Source organism: Apostichopus japonicus, chromosome 19 (genome assembly GCF_037975245.1).
Source record: "Apostichopus japonicus isolate 1M-3 chromosome 19, ASM3797524v1, whole genome shotgun sequence".
NCBI lineage: Eukaryota > Metazoa > Echinodermata > Holothuroidea > Aspidochirotida > Stichopodidae > Apostichopus > Apostichopus japonicus.
In genome coordinates, this window is record NC_092579.1 from 20,237,134 (window position 1) to 20,260,265 (window position 23,132).

The 23,132-nt window shown below is 37.5% G+C and overlaps 1 protein-coding gene across 1 annotated transcript in view; it reads right to left on the bottom strand.

The window, feature by feature from the left end:
* Positions 1 to 9: 9 nt before the first annotated feature.
* LOC139960300 (transmembrane protein 94-like) overlaps positions 10 to 23,132 on the bottom strand; it is a 37,690-nt gene continuing 14,567 nt past the window's right edge. The window contains exons 6-29 of the mRNA XM_071958576.1: positions 22,209 to 22,295; positions 21,640 to 21,753; positions 20,523 to 20,579; positions 19,224 to 19,337; positions 17,936 to 18,116; positions 16,539 to 16,591; positions 15,940 to 16,005; positions 15,035 to 15,162; positions 14,320 to 14,413; positions 13,377 to 13,488; positions 13,131 to 13,233; positions 11,731 to 11,910; positions 10,907 to 11,041; positions 10,058 to 10,199; positions 9,122 to 9,730; positions 7,813 to 7,912; positions 7,058 to 7,166; positions 6,226 to 6,409; positions 5,141 to 5,383; positions 4,577 to 4,719; positions 4,313 to 4,410; positions 3,956 to 4,049; positions 2,511 to 2,678; positions 10 to 1,803 (exon numbers count right to left, since the gene is read on the bottom strand). Of these exons, the coding sequence (XP_071814677.1) occupies positions 1,731 to 1,803; positions 2,511 to 2,678; positions 3,956 to 4,049; positions 4,313 to 4,410; positions 4,577 to 4,719; positions 5,141 to 5,383; positions 6,226 to 6,409; positions 7,058 to 7,166; positions 7,813 to 7,912; positions 9,122 to 9,730; positions 10,058 to 10,199; positions 10,907 to 11,041; positions 11,731 to 11,910; positions 13,131 to 13,233; positions 13,377 to 13,488; positions 14,320 to 14,413; positions 15,035 to 15,162; positions 15,940 to 16,005; positions 16,539 to 16,591; positions 17,936 to 18,116; positions 19,224 to 19,337; positions 20,523 to 20,579; positions 21,640 to 21,753; positions 22,209 to 22,295 (3,387 nt within the window). The 3' untranslated portion in view covers positions 10 to 1,730. The remainder of the gene's footprint in view (positions 1,804 to 2,510; positions 2,679 to 3,955; positions 4,050 to 4,312; positions 4,411 to 4,576; positions 4,720 to 5,140; positions 5,384 to 6,225; positions 6,410 to 7,057; positions 7,167 to 7,812; positions 7,913 to 9,121; positions 9,731 to 10,057; positions 10,200 to 10,906; positions 11,042 to 11,730; positions 11,911 to 13,130; positions 13,234 to 13,376; positions 13,489 to 14,319; positions 14,414 to 15,034; positions 15,163 to 15,939; positions 16,006 to 16,538; positions 16,592 to 17,935; positions 18,117 to 19,223; positions 19,338 to 20,522; positions 20,580 to 21,639; positions 21,754 to 22,208; positions 22,296 to 23,132) is intronic.

Sequence of the window (23,132 nt, forward strand, 5' to 3'; positions counted from 1 at the left end):
TGCTCTCTCTTTGTTTAATTCAATGTTAAACATATTTTCTAAACTATTCTTGGTTGTTTTACTTATCAACTAACAAAAGCCGGTAGTAGTCTTAGTCAATAGAAACATACTCAAACATCATTTTGTGGAAATTTGTTTTAATATTATTCCACTTTTCTTTCTAAAACTCTTTCTTTCTGACAGAAGATTTCCTTTAGATCAATGTTGCCCAAATTTCATGGACATATTTAATGTGCAAACTTTACTGAATAGTTGACTTTTGAACTGGCAGTGGTTCATCAATTGCACTTCTTACATGATTGCCCTATAAAAAGATCCTCCCCCCTCCTTCCCCACCCATTACAACATATGGTTGAATCACTGCCAGTAGCTTCCTGACAGACACTATTGCTATGGCCAAACCCACAGCAAATGCCAGGTTTCTTTTCATTTTAAGAGAATGGTTGCCTTCAGCCAATGACTCTTGACAATATGCTTAAAGTACATTTGTATTATAGATAGCATCTAACTCTCATAAAAGTTTCTGACTGGTGCACATAAAAACATTAAAAACAACAGTTTATGTGTAGAGTATTCAGTGGCTTTCAAGGTTATCTTCTATAGCTAGCACTCAATTTCAGATTTCACAAACTGATGACCTACAGACACAAAATATGTAACTATGCTACAGCCAGCTGGGACAATTTCCTCAATGCTTATATCACTCTACACTGTCATCTCAAGCCCTGTTTCAAAGCACACATACTGATATTACAAAACAGTTCCTTCCCTTCATCCAGTAGATATATGATATTATTCATACTGTTGGTACAAGTGCTTTGAAGTCTGACATGAAGGTACCGTTCATGAATTTTGTTTGTCCCAACTGGGTGCTACTCTCAGATATTGCGGAGATGAAAGTTGAACAATCAAATAGCTTAATTAAAGAGGATGACAAGCCATAATGTTAGCAGATGAAAGTTTGTTCCACAGGTAACAGTTTTCTTGGTGGTTGTATTTCAGCTCATGTGCAGGCGCATAGCCAAAGTGGGGGGGGGGGGGGGGGGGCGAAGGGGCGACCCCCCCTTGAGCATATTTTTTGGCGCTACGCTAAGATAGTTTGCCTTACAGGCTTCGTCCCTCCCTTGGCAAATTCCTCACTACGCGTCTGCTCATGTTTGAGCAAAACTGATTTACCTCGAGCAAAGGATAAATCAACAGATTGGTTGATGACAGATTGTAATCAAAGCACCAAAAATTATCTGCTTGATATTTACAATCTGCATTAGGATAGTATAACTCCCATTTAGTATAGTCAACCCCATCTACTGTTTTTTATCTATAATTCTTATTTCATGCTAATAGAGATTTACCACAGAGAATGAAAAGAAAACAGAAGTTGTCTATGGAACCACCCTGTGATGATATTGTTGCTAACAAACCAATGAAACTACATCAATTGTAAGTTAGAAGTTGACCATTCCCTCCCCCCCCCCCACTCCTTCCCTTGTGTAAGGACAAATCAAACTCTTGAAGAAGGATTTCTTCATAATATATGGCAGATTTTGAAGCTAGATGCAATTAACTCATCTGCACAGAAGTTTCTCATTAAGTTTATACTATTACAATCAGGTACATCCTTCTCTTAAAATTGTAGAATATATATCAGAATTTGACAACGTCTGCTTTGGATTTCGGTGAGTGCTCTAAACATGAAAGACGATGTAAGATCTCCAGCTGCACGAGTTTTGTTAGAACGGTGAATTCATTCCCAGTTTGGTGTCAAATAAAAGTTTGCTTCTCCTCTGCCACTGAACATACTCTCTGATGGGGTAATTAAAAAAATGATGAATAAAAATATAAAAATGATGAATAGGTAAAGAATCAAATGTGATAAAATCCTCTCCAAGGAAAGACTTACCCACTGACTTAAACCAAGTAACACAGGCATTTTATGTTTACTACTTTAAATAGTTGATGCTGAGTTGCACAAAGGGTGACCATTTCACCCCCCCCCCATATCCCCCTCCATTTGTCAAGGAGGGGGAAAGGGTAACTAAGGGAAATTTTGTACAGTCAAATTCAACCTTGCAAACTTTCAAGAGTAGTTATTAGTACAACCATGCACTAAGACCTAACTATATAGTGTAAATATGCTTATACACCGTTTGACACCTAAACTTTTCTTTTCATTCTTGTTCTTGGGGGGGGGGGGGAGGACCCCACACACCCCTACATATCAGGGCCGGCTGCAAAGACCCCAGGGACACACCTCATTCTTTATAAACACCTTGCTCCTGTCCCTTCATGCCCCTACCTATATCGGTTTGTAAGAATTAAGAATTTGACCCACACCTTTGAAATCCTGTGCAAAACACTCAAACCCCTCCCCCCCCCACCACCCCTGCCCTCTCATATTTTCCAAAACCTAGTTATGGATCTGGAATGACTAGCTTCCATGTCAAGGTCCAATGCAGACTACTAGTCAAACTCAACAAAAATAACGAAGAACGATTTGTGAATTAACGTACCTAATTTCTAATACTTTCACCGCTTCACAGATGACGAGGTTCGGTAAAGGCCATAAACATCCGAGAATCCAGACAGAAAGATGTATATCTCCAAGTTGAACGGGCGGCTCCCTCGCCTCCAAAAAGAGAGGCGTGACGACCACCAGGAGAAAGATTGCTAGCACCATTCTGAAAAGAGGAATTTTGTAAAATATCTATTGCATAAAGGTTTTCATTCAGATGGAACAGGTTTAAAACAGTTGGATGCATTTTGTGACAGATCATGGCCAGCCATAAAGAGTACACACAGGCAACATGAACTGTCAATATCTTGTGTTAGTGTTGCAACATGCCTTATGTAGGATTCATGGCTCTATCTCCTATTTAAAGTTAAATGGCAGCTTTCTGCATTATTTTGCAAGACTTAAAGTAGGCACCATATCAAACGTTGGATACTGAGGGCGCTGCAGCTTCACTGCAGCCAGGCTGCATAGCACAACTGTTCTCTTCTCTGCATTCCACACAACATGCTCTGCTGGATGTTTTATTACGACATTCATTACCTTAGATTATTACAAGTAGTTGTTATTTAGGATTGATGCCATCTATGTTAAGAAAATTATGTTTGTTTGGGTGTGCTGTTAGTGACTGCTAACTTCTACCAGATATATTGACATGACAACAACATGAGATAGAAAGCAGAATTAAACATTGCATTAAACATCTTTTGTAAGAATATAAAAGATAAAACATCACTGGACTGTAGAGAAAAATTCTATTGCAGCAGAATGTTACAGTTGCTGCAGTCTTTCTTCTTGAAGCAGACTAAAATAACAAGACAACATTTGGTATCATTCATGTTATCGAGAGACAGAATTTCTAAGCAAACAAACCAAGCCATTTTATGCTTGAGTAGGGACTAATCAATTCAAAGCATACATGTTGGTACTAGATGTCAGCATGAGAGCTGTTTACAATCAAACACAGCTAAAACGTGAATCTTCAATTTCTTGTCTCAGAGGTGCTTCAAATGGGACAGATACACAAGTTGCTGAAAGCTTAACATTTCTACAAAAGTTGGACAAGGTTCATGATTTTCAAATTCAATTACCAAAACCAAAAACGTTACAAACAAAAAGGAAAATAACTTCAACTCCTTCTGTTCACTCTAAATTTAAGAATGGGTAGGTCAACAATGGGAGCAAGTTTTACTTCATAAGAAGTTTAGTTTCGTATTTAATTTGATCAGGCTTGCTTTGCTTGTAGACTTAACGCAGTTATAAATCTGTTGTTATATACAATGAAAATTAATGGGTCCTTCATTCGCTGTTTATTTTATCCTTGTCTGTCAAAGTTACTAAATACTATATTACAAAAAAAAAAAGCGAAAACACCTGGAAAGCTAGATACATGCAAAAGGTTATCAGCTGCTATAAAAGTTATAGGTTGTTGGTAGAAATACTCACATAACCAATGATATAAGACACCACAGGCCATTGGTGACCGGTGTGTGTCTCCATAGTGACACTAAAGGGTGAACGAAAGAACTTGATACTAAAACTGGAAAAAAATGAAATGAAAAAAATTGGTTGAAAATCTTGAAAAGGAGAAAATGTTTAAGAAAAAAGAGAAAATATACAAGAAAATGTTATCAGTCTTGCTTAAAAGCAAATAATAACAAAATGTCTGTTATTCAATTAATAAAAAGTAAAGAACTTTGATCTATGTATTAATCCTTTTCCAACATTTTCTATGCTTATTCCTTCCCATTAACAACAATTTCAGAGTGTATCAGAATACAGCAGACTCAGCTGTAATCTAACCTAAGTTCAAGGTGATGAGGAACATGTTGAGATTCTGTGCAAGAGCAAGATGAGAGGCAGACTCCGCCATCAACCCATTCCACGAACTGATGAAGTCTCTGAGAAGATAATAATAAGATAATGATGAACGTTAGACACTTTGTATCTGAAAATCTGACAGATAAAGAGTCAGTGTTTGCTGGTTTTGAGAGAGAGAGAGATGGACTACAAAGTAATTAGATGAAACTTGAAATCCTGTTCAGAAAGGATCGGCAATGAACTCACCTGTCTCCGTAGATGAGATGGCAATTCGATGTTGAATTTTGTCGGATACACAAGGAATTTAAAGTAAGCACATGGCAAGATAAGGTAACAACGATTATACCTCCAAACTTGGCAATGAAACAGCAGCACAATAACAACATATTCTGTAAAAAAAAAATACAAAGGATATATTCTAAAACTTTTTTCATATCCATCATACTAGATAGGGGAAAAAGGGGTTTAATAAGAAACTGCTAATATCTACTGCAGAAGAACTGCAAATGCAAACTACCCAAAATTTTACAAAGTTACAGGGTGGCTGGTGTTTTGATCACAGCAGGATCTTCTTCTGAGGCTAACTGGAACTAAAACAGACTAAAGACACATTTAAAAAGAAAAAGGTTTTCTTTCCATCTGTCTGAATACAAAAGAAAATTTAAACTGTGACACATGAGGTACACACCACACCTCTTCTGAACCCTATCTCATCGACTCCTTTGTCTTCTCGTTCTCTATCACTGTTCTATGAAAATTCTTCTTTTTTTTTGATAAAAGAATAATTTTAGGCTAAAACATTATCTGTACCTTTCGGTCTGCTTCATAAGTATTCTTGCCAGTAGACCATCTCATGACCTCCGACCCTCCCGGGGTACCCACCAGCGACAGCGACAGCCCCGGCGCCACAAAAACAGACAGCCACAGGATGTGTCTGCCACTGAGAGGCGGTGGCAAGAACAAAGAGGAAACAAAGTTGATTGCACTGATGGTCAAGATTGCGAAGAGAAAGAAGGTGAAACAGTTGGTGATGCCCTGGCAGAGGACACGAGCCTGCGAAGAGACGATAGGTATAAAACAGATGTGATGGGATATAAATAATAATAATTAACAGTTCTTATATAGTGCAACTTACAATAAAGTCCTGCCTCGCTGTACTTAACCCTGATCATTGGTAACTTTTCACACCTACACTTCAAAGTGTGCACAATTCAATCAATCTCTCCTGGGGCACCACAGCCACCTGTCCCCCAGGGGACTTCCCATAGGGTGCAGCCACAAGCCGGCGCACGCAACTATATTTACAAGTCACCTCGCAAGTCCCCATTTATACACCTGGGTGAAGAGAGGCAATGGAGATAAAGTGCCTTGCCCAAGGACACAATGCAATGATCTGGCCAGGGCTCGAACCTATAATCCTTAGACCACAAGTCCACTGCCAACCACTTGACCACAACACCCTCTTAAAGGGAAAAGAACCAGATATATGTTTTCCTATGTTCCAAAGAAAAATTAATAAAGGTTGAATAATTTCTGAAAATGTGATTACTTTGTCTATGTGTTGATTAAAGGGATATTCAGGTAACTCGAAAGTGATTTTGTAAAAAATAAACTTTGGAGATTTTCTGCAGCTTAAAGGTTCAAACTACATCATCATAGCAGTTTGTTTGACAAAGATATGGATATTTCAAATTTATTGGTATTTTGTGAATGTATCTGGCAACAACAGACAGAATGAATGATGTCATGGCAGCAAAATCAGCTGAAATTGTGTTTGGTTTTCCTTTATAATAATTAACTTATTTTAACACACAGAGGACGATAATACTATACTGTACTTAAGTTTCTCATACTTAATTATATTTAAACATTGACCAAATACAAGTTGTTCATACCTCCTGTAAAATTGCAGTTATACTGATGTGATCGTTACGATGAAAATAGACGGAACAAGGTAGACTGGTAAGGATAGCTGTGAGTTCCATCGGCGGTAAGTAGTCCCTGTTGATTGATTTAACCTCCTCCCTGGATCCATCCTCCTTGAGACAGATGTGAGGGTACATCGGCTCTAAACCGATGCTAAAATCAAAAGATAATATAAATACGAAGTAAATATTAGAGATGAACGATAACAACAGAGAGTACAGCATATGAGAGGGTACATCAGCTCTAAACCGATGCTACAATCAAAATATGATACAAATACGAAGTAAATATTGGAGATGAAAGATAACAACATGTGAGGGTACATCGACTCTAAACCGATGCTGAAATCAAAAGATCATATAAATACAAAGTATATATTGGAGATGAACGATAAAGCAAAGAGTAGAGCATAGCATAGCATCAAAGGGGTTGGTTGTCATGACGATGGAGATTTACCTCCAGAATGGCATCCATTTCAAAGATTGAAATTAGTACTAGGGAGAGGGGGGTGGTAGGGAGGAGGTTGGTGTAGTGACCACAGAACATATTATCAGCAATTAGAACAAACATCCCCATGTTTTGGTCATTTTTCCTTACGACACAAGGCGACAAAATATTATTTGTTGATAATGACTCAAATCAACAATAATAAGGGAAGGTTTCCCAAGCTAATTGTTGGTGCAGCTGACTTTCTTTGAAGTCTCACTGAATGCCTGTAGTGACATGCTGTTATCACTTATTTGGTATTAACGGGGGGGGGGGGGGGTTGGGGGGGAGAAAAAAAGAAAAAGTTTCCCAAACCTGAAATCAGCTTGAGCAAATATGGGCATGTTGGTAATATTAACAGAACTGCCCAGACAGCAAACAACTTCGTTATTTTCTTGCATAATCTGAATCATCTCCCTAGTAGCTAAAAAAACAAATAGAAAAATAAGAAGAACATGGTTGATGTGATAAATATCAGACAAAACAAAAATAATATCATCCCAAATAGATGTATGTTAATACTAATAAAAGATACATTTTGACTGGGAATGTTAAGATTAATTTTTATAAAACATTAATTCCAAAACTCATTTTTAGGGGTCTATGCAGTTTTGGAATGGCTTTCCACTGTATATGAAATTGTCTGCTAATATCTCCTCCTCCCCACCAAACCTACCCTCCTCATCCCCTCCCTACACCTGGTAATTTTTTGTAATTCTATGCTAGTCAGTCTGAAATCAACCATTGTAAAGGAAGGCTTCCAAATCTAATTCTTGTTGCTGGCATTCTTTGTCAAGTATGTCTTGCATGTATTTCTACAAACTACTCATAAATAGGAAAAAAGCCTGAGAGGAAAAAATTGGGCAATTGAACTAAAACATAAGGCCCCTTGGACTATAATTCATCAGTGCACTGAATCCAAGAACAAGCATATTTCCAGTTTACAGGGTCTACTCAATCAACAGCAAACTTGTCTACATATTCAGAACTTGATTCCAGGCTTTTTTTTGAGCGGTACATTCCCGTTTTAGAAAGTGCTGTGACATCAAGGGGGTGGTCTCCTCACTTACTCTCTGGGGTCACATCAGTAAAAAGAGGCACCTGGAGGGGAACATTGTCGATGCCTTGTATATGAGGGCGGATATTTTCGATACCTCTTGGGAGACGAGCCTGAACCAAGATAAAGAAAAAAAATTGTTAGAAAATATCGTAAATGTTATTCCTGAGGTTAACAATGACACTGAGGAAAACATTGTCCACACAACAAGGAAAACATAATACTCTATTGGAATGAAAGATTTAAATGCATACAACTTGAATATAATTTAAACTACCTGGAATATTAAACCCTCTTGTACTACAATTAGAGAAGAATGACAATGACTCTGTTTTCTCATGATCGATCTAACTATAATACCTGGACAGAACTCATATCTCATTCATTACTGTCCTGAGGGCAACCGTTTATGAAGTCCTCATTTGAGATAGCATAGGACTTGCATTACTCTGAATTCTGGAAAGGAAGCATGGTGAGGAGGGTGGGGGTGGGGGGTTGGGTCAACAAATCACTCCCCATCCCTCCCAATCTTTTAGCTAAACTTCCTTAGACCCAGCAAATCAACAATGAAAAAATCCGAACTATTGTCCTCCAGCATCTCTCCAGCATTCAAAACTTGAAAACAGAAATGGACAAAGAGTTCCGGCAAGCGAATAATACCCACAGAAAGACAACAGAATCCCCCCTTGCCCCCCCCCTGCACTTCCCCCTCAACCTCCGACAAATGTTTTTCTCCTGTCCTCTTAATTCATAAGTCTAACAAAAGCACTCTCAATATAGCACACAAACACCCTATTCGACACATCAATATAGCACACACACACCCTATTCGACACATCAATTTAGCACACACACCCTATTCGACACATCAATATAGCACACACACCCAATTCGACACATCAATATAGCACACACACCCTATTCGACACCAATATAGCACACACACCCTATTTGACACATCAATATAGCACACACACCATATTCGACACATCAATATAGCACACACACCCAATTCGACACATCAATATAGCACACACACCCAATTCGACACATCAATATAGCACACACACCCTATTCGACACATCAATATAGCACACACACCCTATTTGACACATAAATATAGCACACACACCATATTCGACACATCAATGTAGCACACACACCCTATTTGACACATCAATATAGCACACACACCCTTTTCGACACATCAATATAGTACACCTTCACCCTATACGACACATCAATATAGCACATACACACCCTATTCAACACATAAATATAGCACACACACCCTATGGGACACATCAATATAGAACACACACCCTATTTGACACATCAAATCCCGTAACGCTGTCTGTTGTGTCCACGTCCGTGCCATCGCTACAGGTGTGGGTTTCAGATATCTGTCTGTGTCGATTAGAAAAATTTGACTGAAGATAGCTGTGCTCGGGATCGTCCTCTAGAAGAGGACGCCACTCTTGAGGAAAATCTTCATCATCATCATGGCAACCATAATCCTCTTTGACTTTATGCTTAACTTTCTTTTGTTCCAGTTCGTCCATCTCTTTCCCGACATCAACTGAAATTTCATCCACTAATAATGCCTCTGTTTCACTGGTTTCGTGTCCCTCAGATTCATCTATTATGCTAACATCCAGTTTGATGACTTCCTCCACAGTGAGATCCTCACTCTGCTTGTTTCCCGTCTCTATGTCCTCATGGACATTACCCTGACTGTCTTCCTTGAAGCGGACGCGCTGTCCGTCGACGTCCAACTCGATCTGTTCGATACCCGCAGAGCTAGCCTGAGAAGGATGGTTCGACATCTGACCCGAATTACCGTGGCTCAGCGAACGGACCTCGCCGTGTTCGCTCTGCAAGGAGATGTGGCAGTTCCATCCAGCTTCCAGGCCCATCTTCTCTGCAAAAACCTGTAAAATGAAACAAAAACAGAGAACCATAAATCCCTACAGAGAGGGTAAAGGACGTTAGTGACGATTTATGTAGGCAATATGTAATACTGCCAAAAAGATGAAAGGAAATAAGTAAAAACAAAGAAGAGAGATTGCAACAGTTACTGCTCCTCATGAAAAGTTTACATCTCATCAGAGAAGAATAAAGTACACTTCCCAAAAAAAAAAAACCTATAAAATGAAGTATTTTAACTCAGTGTTTAGTTCTCTACATAAGGTAACATGCAAATGGGAAGAGAGGAATAAACTCAGACTGGGATTGTTTGAAATGAAGTTACTACAAACCTTGCTTCTGAGGACTTGATCTTCTGAAAAGTGGACAAATCGAATACAAGCATGATCTAACTGTTCAATGAGGGTAAGAATGTCCGTCTTCGGTTGAAAGTTTAACGCGATCATGCCTATAAAAATCTGTCCATTCATTGCCCTACGTGGAAAATAAAAAATGAAATAATCAGGAAAAATAAGATAGCAGGATACCAAAGGGAGATCTTATATGTATTTGTTTTTTTAAAAATATCATTGGATTGCAAAAGGCTGTATTCTTCCTTCCTCTGGTTTGTGATTCTTTTCATCAAGGAGAATATTGAGAAAGAAAAGAATGATTTTAAATATTCATATTTTTGTTTCAGACCACTGATCATTCCAAGCTTTGACATGATAAAACCAGGTAGGTCAAACCACTTATCCAAAATTTGGTTGTAGATGAGTATATAAACCTCTCCTTTCTTGGGGGATGAGGGAAATGTGGGGGGGGAGGGGAAATAGTAGAGGTTACAAAATATAAAGTTTGTACAAAATTTCAAAATATGGAACAAATTCAGTAAGCTAATACAAAAGAAAGAAACAACATTACTTGCCTTTCCCAAACCTTATTTTTAGAATTTTAAAATGGGTGCTAACATTTCCAACAAACTCTATATGCAAAAGTTGAAGGACTTGATAAAGAGTACCAGTTGACAAATATATCTACAATAACTATTACTTTTACTAATTACTGTTACTTAGTCAGTGCAAACTTGAGTAATAACAGTATTTAATCCATCTAACAATTAAATTCACAATTAGGCATGCAATTCTTTTTAATTTGCTTTAACTCGACAAAAATGTCGAGAGAGATCTTCCAAAAGTCACCTGAGGCATTCTTCACCGACGGGAAGTCTTCCGATGCTATCGATGGCTGAGTCTAAGCTTCTACAGTTCCTAGCTTTGGGATGATTCACACCATCTACTGGGAGGGACTTGCAAGAATTGACATCCCATGAAGACCTTCAAGAACAACAGTAACATGTTACTGTTAACTGTCAACCACTATGTGAGATCTGTGCAAATGCACTTGAGAGGATTGACATCTCATGAAGATCTTCAAGAACGACAGCAACACGTTACTGTCAAATACTGTCAACCGCTATGTTACTGTTTAATACTCAACAAACATTATGGCAACTTCTGTGTAAACTAAAGGGAACTTGCAATAATTGACAGCCCATGAAGACCTCAAAGAATAATGGTAAAATGTTGCTGATATATACTCAGTAACTAACTGCTATGTGGGTTCTCGGGAAAAGGCCTACATCAACAGTACATTGTAACTGTTCAATGCTCTATTAATATAATGTGGGCTATGTCACAGGGAATACCTTTCCATATGGACCTTAAAACACTAAAAGTACATTGTTTATGTCAAGTTTCTTTATATATACATTTTTTTGACGGCCAATCATCAGCGAAATGTAAAGCTGTGAGATGTACAACCAGAAAACATTCTTTCAAATGTCATGCAATCTCGTAAATCACATATTCTTGATTATCCTGCAGACCCTCCCATCCCCTCCATCTTTCACCCAACCCAACTCAACTCAACCCAACCCCGCCCCCCAAAAAAAAAAATATTTCAAAAGGAAAGGAAAGAAAGGCCTTTGAAAATCCAGTAAATGGAAGACAATAATTCTACAGACCTCATTAAACTTGGTGACTCTGGTTGTTTATGGATATGTCCGTGCTTGCTGTAGTTGGACGGTAATTCAATGTACAGGTTGCCCTGCTGCTCTGGCAGGAAGTCTACCACTGGTTGGTAAGCAAGGACAGAACAGTACGAGGATAACATTGCCCTTTGGTAAAAATCAAAGATCTTTTTCCTGCAAAAAGGAAAAACAATGATACCATCCTAGCAGGTGTAATAAACAATAAAAGCCTTCCATGAGTATAATGCAACCATCCATAACATTTTGTAACCGACGACTGTTTATAATCAAAATCAAAATAGAACAAAAATTAGTAGCAAACTGCAATATCCACTAAAAGAGTCTGTGTAAGAGAATGTGTAAAAGAAGGTGGGTCGGACATTTCGATCCTAGCAGGATCTTCTTCAGAGGCTGAATGACAAGAGTCATTCAGCCTCTGAAAAACTGACTTTTACAGACTGTTTATAAACGGCGCCTGGAAGGCGCTCGTTTTACCATGAACGCTAAGCAGCAACATGTGGATGTGGGAGAAGCCAAAGACTTGTAACCTACACTTCACTTCTGATGGCTAATCCAATTTACAGATGGGATCTTTTACGATTTGGAAGACTGTTTCAGATTGAAAAGCTAGATTTTCTCCTGGATCAAAAGCCTACCTTACTTTGGCAGGCCAGGGCTTGAAAGCCACAACCTTCCAGATGCTTGGTTTTATTGCTTCTAATACCACCTCCTTTTTTAATAATAATCAGCAGTTATTTTTACGACGCTTTAATAGGCGACCACAAATGTGGGACAAACCCAAAAGGGCTTATGGATTTATACAACTTACCATGGGGTGTCTTCTAATTTAACATCTTAACACAAATTTGGAATCTTATTAATTTAGAAAGTCATTTCCACTCAACCAAAGCACTGCTTAACTTAATAATAATACTTAACAAGAACTGCTTAGCTTTAATAGAGAGTGTCAGTTACTTCTTGCCAACAGTACCTTAACTACACTAAAACCAGAAAACAAATTGAAAACTTGATACGGCCAAAGTAATGTAATTTTTGCTTGTAATTTCTTTTTAATTTTTGCAAATTACATCCTAATTAAAATGGCTACGGGAATTAAATAGCTAACGATTCCATTTCAACATCCCAGTCCTGTCAAAGTTGAAACATGGTTGTTTTTGTCAAGGTTTTACTCCATTCCTCCACACAGCTGTCTAAACCGTGATCACATGAGAGTTAGAAAATAGGTCTGAAATGTTAATGATGTCAAGATATGAACGTCTAGCTTTTCTCATTTTCTCTCCATTCCTGAATTCGAAACCCCACTTCCTCTCCCATCCGACCCACATCCCTTCTTACGACTATGACGATGCATCGTCCACCACCCAATCTCTCACCTGTCGCTCTCATTTAGTGGCTGGAGATCCTGGCCATCCCAAAAGTCTGTACAGAGACTAAGGACGAGATGTGCGGTACCTTGAGTCATAACTTGATAATCATCTGAAATGAACAATGCCCAGAATTACATCTCAAGAATAGCTGTACTAGATATTAATTGTCGTTTCACTTTTTATAGTTTATTTTTATGCTTAATACCTACATATAAGAAAAAAACTTCATTTAAATTTTGACAAATCACTTACCAGAGGATTGATCTCTGGCTATGACAGAAAGCACCTGTGGGACGGGATTCTTGCGTTGTACCAAGGTCTGACTTCTTAGGGATCCTCCAGCGCTTAATTTACGATCAGCAGGCTGTATGGGGAGTGGAATGAAGGCAATTCAGTTTCTTCACAAAATTTCAGTTGTGTTTTAGACACTAGAATATCAACTACAGCTATGATGGTACCAAGTACTGACTGAATGTTATCATAAATTTAAGACACTGTAATGCATTTATATCTTATTAAATGAAAGATACATTAAATTTACAACTCACTTACTGTTGCCATAGTGATACAGTCACTACTGTGGGTCGTGTCTACTGCACAGCCATACCTATGCTATAGTGCAACACATATTATGTCCAGTAAAGTTAATTTACTGCTGAAACATACATCAGCTATAGTGCTACCAATAGATTCAACATGGCACATTCACTGTCAGTGCTGTACCCTAAACTGCTGAAATACACATGAGCTATGATGCAACCAAAGCTTGCTATTACAACACATTGAATTTTGTGCAATACCTTTACTGCTGAAACCTAAATCAGCAATAATGTTGCCAAACTGCTATACAAGACGATCACCGTGAATATTGGACAAGGGCTTTCACACACCAACTTGCACCACACGATCAATTCTGTGCTACATCTAACCTGCTGGAACCATACATCAGCTAGTGTGCTTATATATATATATATATATATATATATATATATATCACTACAATTTAAATGAAAAGTCCAGAACAGTGAAGAAACTTCCAGCCTCCACCGGGATTCGAACCCGGGCCTCCCACTTTATATGCGGACACCCTAATCTATATATGTATGTATATAGTATAGTAAGTATATACTATATGTATTTCCAGATATGAGTTTGCCTTGCTACCAAAGGTTACAGGGTACTTTTTGATACATACCACTGCCTTGTACATGGCAATCTGTTGTTCCACAAAGTACTGGTCAATAGCTTTCTCTGTAAATCCCATTAAATAAGCACCCTGGCATAGACATCTGAAATAAAAAATTACCAAACAATAAACTATTCAATTAAGTTAGCTGAGTATGCAATATGCTTTTACACAATATTGTTTTTATACTCTTTTAATGATGGAATCTGGGTTACGACTTCCCTGTTGGATGTCATTCAAAATGCCTTTATCGGTAGCTGTGTCAATGGATCAAGGTAGTACAAACATTTTAAACTTTGATCTCGATTGGAAAGAATGGTTCTTCTGCTAAACAACACTGAACAAGAAGGGTCCTTTGTATTCTGTAGTTACCAAGTTCACATCAGTACTTGAACATTGTTTCATCACCTCAATTCTCCTGGTCCTATCCTCCCCCCCCCCACCCACTTACATCAAGTAGTCTCCTAGCCAATTTGGTTAACCAATGAAAATGTGGACTGGAACCAGCAGACATTAACTAAAAATACAAGATGACATATTCATTTAAGAATTTTTTCTTCTCTGCAGCAAGTTTTGATATTTTCTATCCAATTCCTAGTTTGGAAAAAAAATGACTTTCATAAAGTTGCAAACTTCCAATCAACTTTCATCTCAAATAGCGATACCACCATATGCAACAGTCACAATGCATTCAGATGGCAAACTTTCCCAAAAACAAACAAACCTTCTTTGTGCAGATAATGGGGCACGGTGCTTCAGTCGAGAAGTCGTCACTGCATGAACATGATCCAAAAACTGAAAGTAGTTTGATACTGTCTCAGAGTGGCAAGCATTCAGTAGGATGTTTAAACCCTGCAGAAATCATGAGAGAAAGAATGATACCAAGAAATATTGTATAATTCATTGATCATTTAAACCGACAGGATAATTCTCATTAATCATGCATGTTTGATTCTTCTACTGCAAAATACATCTCACAATATCAAACATCTGAGGATTCAGGGGTTAGGGTTACCGTAGTAGTTACATTCTTACTCTGGAAGAGGTGGGAGACGAAGGTGAGCGGAATTTTACAGGAGCAAAGAGAAAAGGGAAGTGGGAGGATTAGGGAATGACACAGTAAGACCATAGGTTTTGAACTTGGTGCAAAAAGGGAGAAACTTTCATACAAAAAGGAAAGTAATGTCTTTTGAATGATTTCAACATTATCCCATTATTCAATAAAACTTTCCCCCAGCTACTAATGTGCATAAAAATGGTAAGCAAAACAGACCGCAAGGAGATTTAAAAAAAAAAAAAGGAACCTCGTTTGAACAGTGATATACTGTTTGTTTGCTACGGAAATTCTACTTGATGTTAAGAAAATAGACCTTCTATTGAGATTATTATGGAATATGCAAATGAAAGGTCAAATGTCAGCTATCAGACGATAAGTAGCTTAAAATGGATGGAAAACTTTCAATAAGACAATAGAGACCAAATTTGCTTGAAATTTTTATTTAATGAATCAGTAGTACCACCACATAGCATAATGATGCCCAAGCTAGAGATTTAAATGCTTGTGACCACTTTCTAAATTCATGATCTGTCAGCGTCATAAATATCCAGAGAATGACTTCCTCCACTTACCATGGGTTTCAGGGATTTTAAATGTTTCTCCCAATCATGCTCATCAAACTGCAATCCTGTTGGAGACTTCAGAGAAGAAACGAAAACACAAAAAATAACAAAAAGTGTCAATTCTATGGAAACATACTCGAGAACAAGCGAAATGAAAATATCGATTTGGATGTCTGATATGAATTCCATCTCTGGTCACAACTAGTTACAATCGATGGCAGCAGGAATTAAACTTTGAAAATGAAGGGGTGGTGGAATGGACAGAGCATATTAGAGGTGGGTCCAAAGCTTTTAGAAATAGTTCTGAGCATCACCTAACATCCTCCCATCGACTAGCACCCCTCCCGTGCCCCTGCCCCTCACCCTAACCACTAGGCTATGGACGCTGATTGTATCTCCAGAGGTTCGAAACCAGTAAAGAAAGGTTATCATTCCACTGTAAGTAAGTAATCGAACAACACATCACCGACTTGGGAAATTATTCACAAAACTGAAATGAGCAAAGACAATTTTGGTAAAAGAAAGGGATTCCAAGTAGGTCACTGTCAGCTTTCATTGACTTGATGATCAGTTCTTAGAGTTGATTTGATTGCAAAGAGCAAACTTACATCTGCATTGATGGATACCGTCAGTACCTCCGCTTGAGTCTGAGGAAAGTGGTCTACAGACAAAAGAAAAATACTTGAAGAAAATCACCATGACAACATGACATCACTGTTATCCTTTGAATATGCATAAATCAGATCAACACATGGAGGCTAATAATATTCCTTAGAGACTCAGTAGTGTTCCAACCCAAGACACATTCAAAGGAACTTAAACCAACGGTTACGGTTAAATCATACTATTCCTGTCTGTAATTGAAATGCGGTCAAATTTATTGTAAGGATAATTGTCCCATGCCGTTCCACTAAATAACTTATGTCGTAGAAGACCGAAAAAGAATATGAAACGTGATCAAAAATGTTTTTAAGCAATGATGATGGTTGATGATTCAAGGGGACACAAAAAGTCTCCTTAAAATGTTCCCAAAAAGGAATCTTGATTTTTTTTTAATCTCGCTTTTCTCTCTCTCTTTCTCTTCTTATCCTCATCTTATAAAGTGAAATGACTTTTTTGTCAACTTGCATTTTATTTCCACATTTTCAATCATTTGCTTCAAGTTCAATTTGGTGAGAAATTTTTAGAAATGGAAAAAAAAAAACAAAGAAACAAAACAATTACAGGCATGCAAATCTTATATTTCATAGACTATCTTGAAATGACATTATCTGTCATGAGTTTGTTCATTAAACATAAAGCATTGAAATTACATCTGTGCTTAAAAGTATGTGGGAAAAACCTCAGAGATGATATGTTGCACAACTACAATGTTGACTGGTTTGAACATGTTCTTGTCTGGATATGCTTGAATGTCTTTCACTTTTTTTCTTCCCTTTTTTTCTTCCTTTTGTCATCATTTAAGCAGGCAGTAATTTAAAACAAGGTGTGAAGAGTCGCGCAAAAAGAAACGTCTAATGCCGGTAATCTGACCTATTTTGGAATGAGGTGTAACAGAGGTGTTAAACACCACCATCGATCCCAGAAAATACACACACAGCTTGCTACTGTCGGTAATTAGAAACTAGTGTACAATCAGTACATACAGCTGCGGTCAATACCCACAGCACAGTGTACAATCGATACAGCGATGGACATTTGATTATTAATTGCCAATGAGTACCTTCTTGGTCTGTCTTCAAAGGCCAGTCTGAGGCTCTTCCTAACTGGCTATCCTCTGATATCAATATATATCTATATACATATCTGTAGTCTATACAATTATACATCAAGGCAAACTTGATTATTAACTGGCAATGAGTACCTTCTTGGTCTGTCTTCAAAGGCCAGTCTGAGGCTCTTCCTAACTGGCTATCCTCTGATATCAATATATATCTATATACATATCTGTAGTCTATACAATTATACATCAAGGCAAACTTGATTATTAACTGGCAATGAGTACCTTCTTGGTCTGTGTTCAGAGGCCAGTCTGAGGCTCTACCTAACTGGCTATCCTCTGATATCAGTGAGTTTTTACTGCCGTAGTTGTCAGACGTTTCTTGGCCGTTACCGATGAAGAAGACCTTCTCAATGTTGGGATCGGGATATGACAAGATACCCTGCTTATCCACACAGGAGAAGGACTGAATGAGAAATGGGAACAGACGATTGACAAATATAGGGCCACAAGATACCCTGCTTATCCACACAGGAGAAGGACTGAATGAGAAATGGGAACAGACGAATGACAAATATAGGGCCACAAGATACCCTGCTTATCCACACAGGAGAAGGACTGAATGAGAAATGGGAACAGACGAAAGACAAATATAGGGCCACCTTTAATAGAGTTTTGAGGATAAATTATAAAACTATAAATACACAAATTATTGACAAAGAACACAGAAGAGAGTGATTTTGGTCTATTTTTCTATGATGACTCATGCTAAAAACCTCATTGGAATGGGTTACTTGTCATGTGGTCAAGAACGACCAACTTTAAGACTAAGTGTGGTAATGTTTGTTCTGAGAATGGGGAAAGTCTCTCTTTTGCAAAAGCATGAATATCTGTTGTGAGATTACTTTTAGAAAGATACTGACAACATTTTTTCTGTATAAACTGTCTTTGATGGAGGATGAGTATTTTCATTAGATACAAGCAGCTTCTTTTGCTCTGGAATAATCATCCTAAACACAGAGCTATATTGTGAAAAATTGGCAAAATTTTGTAAATTGGACGTTGGTCACTTTGGATTTGAACATTTAGAAGTTCAATCGGAACTCTTCACCATATTGCTGAATTCAAAGGCTAGAAAAAACATTTGACCCCTTGTAGATAAAAGGTGACAGAATGATCAGTTACACCTTTTTTATTTATACTTTAAGTTTCATTTTACAGAAATATCGAGAGTATCACTATATAAGACATAACCAGTCAACTCTCCTGGCAGGAAATTGGTTAGCATATAGTTAACAAGTTTAAAAACCTTGGACGCCTTAAAAACAATAGGCTGATTATATTAAAACAACATGGCATACACTGGTTGCTTTCATTGAATACACCACCTATCAATTTTAAGCAGAATAGTCTCAACAACTTTTGCATTTTCTAAACTAGTTGGGCTGAAGTCCAGCTAGAAGAGATGATCACTTGATACCTTGTTACCAAACTATCAGCTTTTCTAAGATCGATTCAAATCAGAGTGACAATCGATTGGAACATTTATATCAGCACAAAGACACATACTTACAGTCACAGTACCCAGACCGTGCAGCAAACTAGCCGTTCTTGGCAAGTGGCATGACCTTCCCAGGAACGAGGAAATGGAATGTCGGAAAATCTGTCCCCATGTAACTCTGGGCTTCTGCATATCGACAAACAAGAATTATCTATCATGGTTAAAACCTTACAAAATCACTTTTCATGTATTCAAAAGAGAACATAGTTACATGTCTACCCTCTAAAATTGCACTCTCATATCTACAATTTTTACCTTCTTTTACTACATATGTTATATTGGTAAATGTTAGTAGTGTTGCCCTAAGCAGCCCTTACTTTGAACTTTCCCATCCCTGCCTTTCAAGTCTTCCATTACAATGTTGAAAAACACAAACAAAGAAACTTCCTAAAGCTTACTGGTTGGGGTAGTTTACCAGACAGACATGATACTTAATAATACTTCTAAATGGTACTTCTGGTCAACTTAGATACTCTTGATTGGTGGATTTGTATGGAGGAGAAAGCGGTGAGGGGAGAGGGCATGGTGGATGTGGGGAGAGGGGGGAACAGTGCTAACATGTTATACTTAGATGGAAAATTGTGTACATACATTGTTCTTAGAACCAGGTCAGGTGCATGGGGTGGTTCAGACATTAGACAATAATATGAAAATCTAAGGAATAATGGAGGTTCAGATTTGGGGTAATAGTTCAATTTAATTTAAAATATGCACAATATTTCTTTCTGATTCTTCTTTCTGATCGCCAACATATATCTGACCAAAGACAAAATGTGCAATAAAACCTTTAAATGTACAGATTTGAGATGAACAGGTTGCTCTAGTTGGTAACTACGTAATGACCCCTTCCCAAATTCCAGTTATTCCAAAATAAACATCCACATACAAATATCTTGAGGGGGGTGGGAGGGAGGGGGGGCGGAGGTAGGCCAACTTTATGATCATCGGTTTCAGACGGTCAAAACAATTAACTGTGTAACTTGAAACAAAAAGAATTAGGCGGTTTATACTCAAAGAAATTGGATCAGTTGTCCAGTTAGTCTTGATCAGCAAACATTGAAGATTTAGGGATAGTTTTAACAAGAGACCACAGCTTTTTGTTCTTTCTTTTACAACTTTAATTTTCTTCTTATCCCCCCTCCACCACCCGTTCCCCCTCCCCAAGACCTGTGGATGCCAATATATACCACCAACTCTCTGTCATGATGTATGGGCTATGCAAAATAAGTACTCTCAAGAAATTACTTCTGTTATCATTTTAAAAATATTACATAAATTAACATATTTTTGACACGTTTTTTTGTACACTACCTTATCCATTGTATTATTCTCCTCAGAAAATGCCAATGTTTCTCCACTTTGGTCAAACTGTAAGAAACAATTAACATGAAAGAAAAGAGAATAAAAATACTCTCAGCCAAAGGACTATATATTTGAATGATTCTAAAGACATATGGTAGACTGTGAAATGTTTCAAGCAGCTGATAATAAGATTTATCATTTAAGATACTGCTGGCACAAGACTGGCATCGTTCAAGTTTATGCATATTTGCAATATATGGAACCGACACTAAACAAGTTTGGTGTGTTCAGCAAAGTTGGTATCGACAAGCAGTTTGGACAAGGTGTGCATTTTGTACTATATTGCCATTAGTTCCTAGAGCAAAACCAGCCATCATACATCCCAGGTGGAGGTGCAGAATTTGATCTTTACTTCAATCGATATAGTAACATGATTCAAAACACATGCTGCAAGTGGCCAAGGAATGTAACATATAACCCTGACTGTCTCATATATTAAAGAAACACAAACCTACTTAGTCATTCTGTGTACATGTGTACCTTTATTACCCTTTAATATACATAATGCAAATTGTTTAATGAATATTCAATATTAATTCAATGGCCACACCCAGTTGGTGTCTTTATACATGTACTGTACTGTCATGTCATCCTTCAGAGCACTCGTACTGACGGTACGAGCAGCACGACTATCCTGTAAGCGATCGAGAAATGGTTACGAACTGTTCCTACTATCAGTGCCAGTGCTCTGAAGCATACATGAGAACAGTAAAGAGTGGTATTAGCACTGTGAAGTTGTGCACGCCTTTTATTGGCTGGCTGGTGGGAAGTCTTCTTATCCACAACCCTACATATCTGTAGGAAATGTTCTTGTTTGTGAAGGATATATGCGAATGGAATGCATTCAAAATATGTAGTTTGTGGAAATGTATTTTCTTTCTGATATACTGTTATAGTTAAGCCTACAGTACCTGTGATGATAAAGTGAGTCTGCATTAATGTCAATGACAGACACGGTTGAGGTTATGAGGAGACAGGTAAGTGAGGAAGTGAAGAAAATACAGGTGTTTCCATGGCTACCAATCATGTTTGTTCTTGTGATCTACTAATTTGCATATTGACTCACCCTCAGCAGTCTAGAGGAATGGAAAAGTGCCACCAGTCGCCCGATACCGTAGTGGTTCAACACTATCCACATCAGTGGGAATGCCAGAGGACATAGGGGTAAAATAACATTAACCTGGGAGCATGAACATCAAGATGGAAAAACATGTCAATTATATAGCAACATACTTAGACAAATATTGTACGTCAATCTTACGGAAAAAATGTTAAAGAATAATCAATCAGCACTGAAGCGTTGTATAAATTTAAAAAAAATAAATAAAGAAAATAAATAAAAAATCAGCGGTCCCATTTTGTGATGCTCCTTTTGAACCCTTAATGAACCCTTTGTGAAATGTCAGAGATATTATTATTAATATTGAGTTTGGTTGATCTGTACTTAACCGATTCTATACCATTCCAATTCGATGAAATTGTGGCCCACACTTTGGACAAAGTGTTGCCCTCCATGCACAAAGCACCAAACAAACACTCTTCTATTTTCATTTTTTTTTTCTTTTTTTTTTCAAATTAAAATGAGAAGATTTCATGCATAAACTTGTTTATCAAATATAATGATTCAAATTTTACCTGAAGAACAATAAGCATTTCTGCCCAGTGACCAGAATCCTCAGGTGCTACAGTAAATCGTATAATGTTGACTAAGAGAGAGGCAATCTGAATGAAGGACAGAAAGGTTGTTATTAATAGAATACACATACTACACATAAACACACACAAAACTTTAGCTACGACCGATGACATTTCCCATTTTTCTAACCCTTTGTCTGAACAACCAATAAGTTGACTAAATTGTTCTCCATTGTTTGTCAACTGGTGACAGGAGTTTCTTTTGTCCCCATACTGTCACCATTTGTCAGGCCTAGGCATGTACACATATACAATACGCACAAGCATGTACACACAAACAAACAATACGCTTTAAGTTTGTTTGGAATGCCCTTTTACATACGTGTCACAAAAAGTATGGTTTTCATTTTCACAATGATAAAATATCATGTTTGTGTGTGGGAATGGCATTAAAGTGTCTAGCTTGACTCCAGACTATGTGTTAAAAATCATGGTTCTATAATGTCGATTATCTCTATCTACACATGTAGCCTGCAAGGTTTACAACACCTTTAAGCCTACATGGTATTCAGACATGCATAACACTGTGGTCGACTGGTAGCTAAGGTATCATATGAAAATGTCTAATCCATGTTCAGTACAGTCATATTTGTCTCTTAATTAGTCATTCATGTAGATCATATATATATATATATGTATATATATATATATATGTATATATATATATATATATATAAATAAATCAATATATCTATATATAATTACTATAATTAGTATAACTACTATATATTAATTCATATGCATCCTTTGTCTGTCTAGATGGAAAGATTACCCTAACAGTACAAAGTCCATCCACAGCCTCTCACAGCTCTATATGTCTTCCTATCTGGAATATCAAACTTGTAACTGGGGGAAATTCCAGAG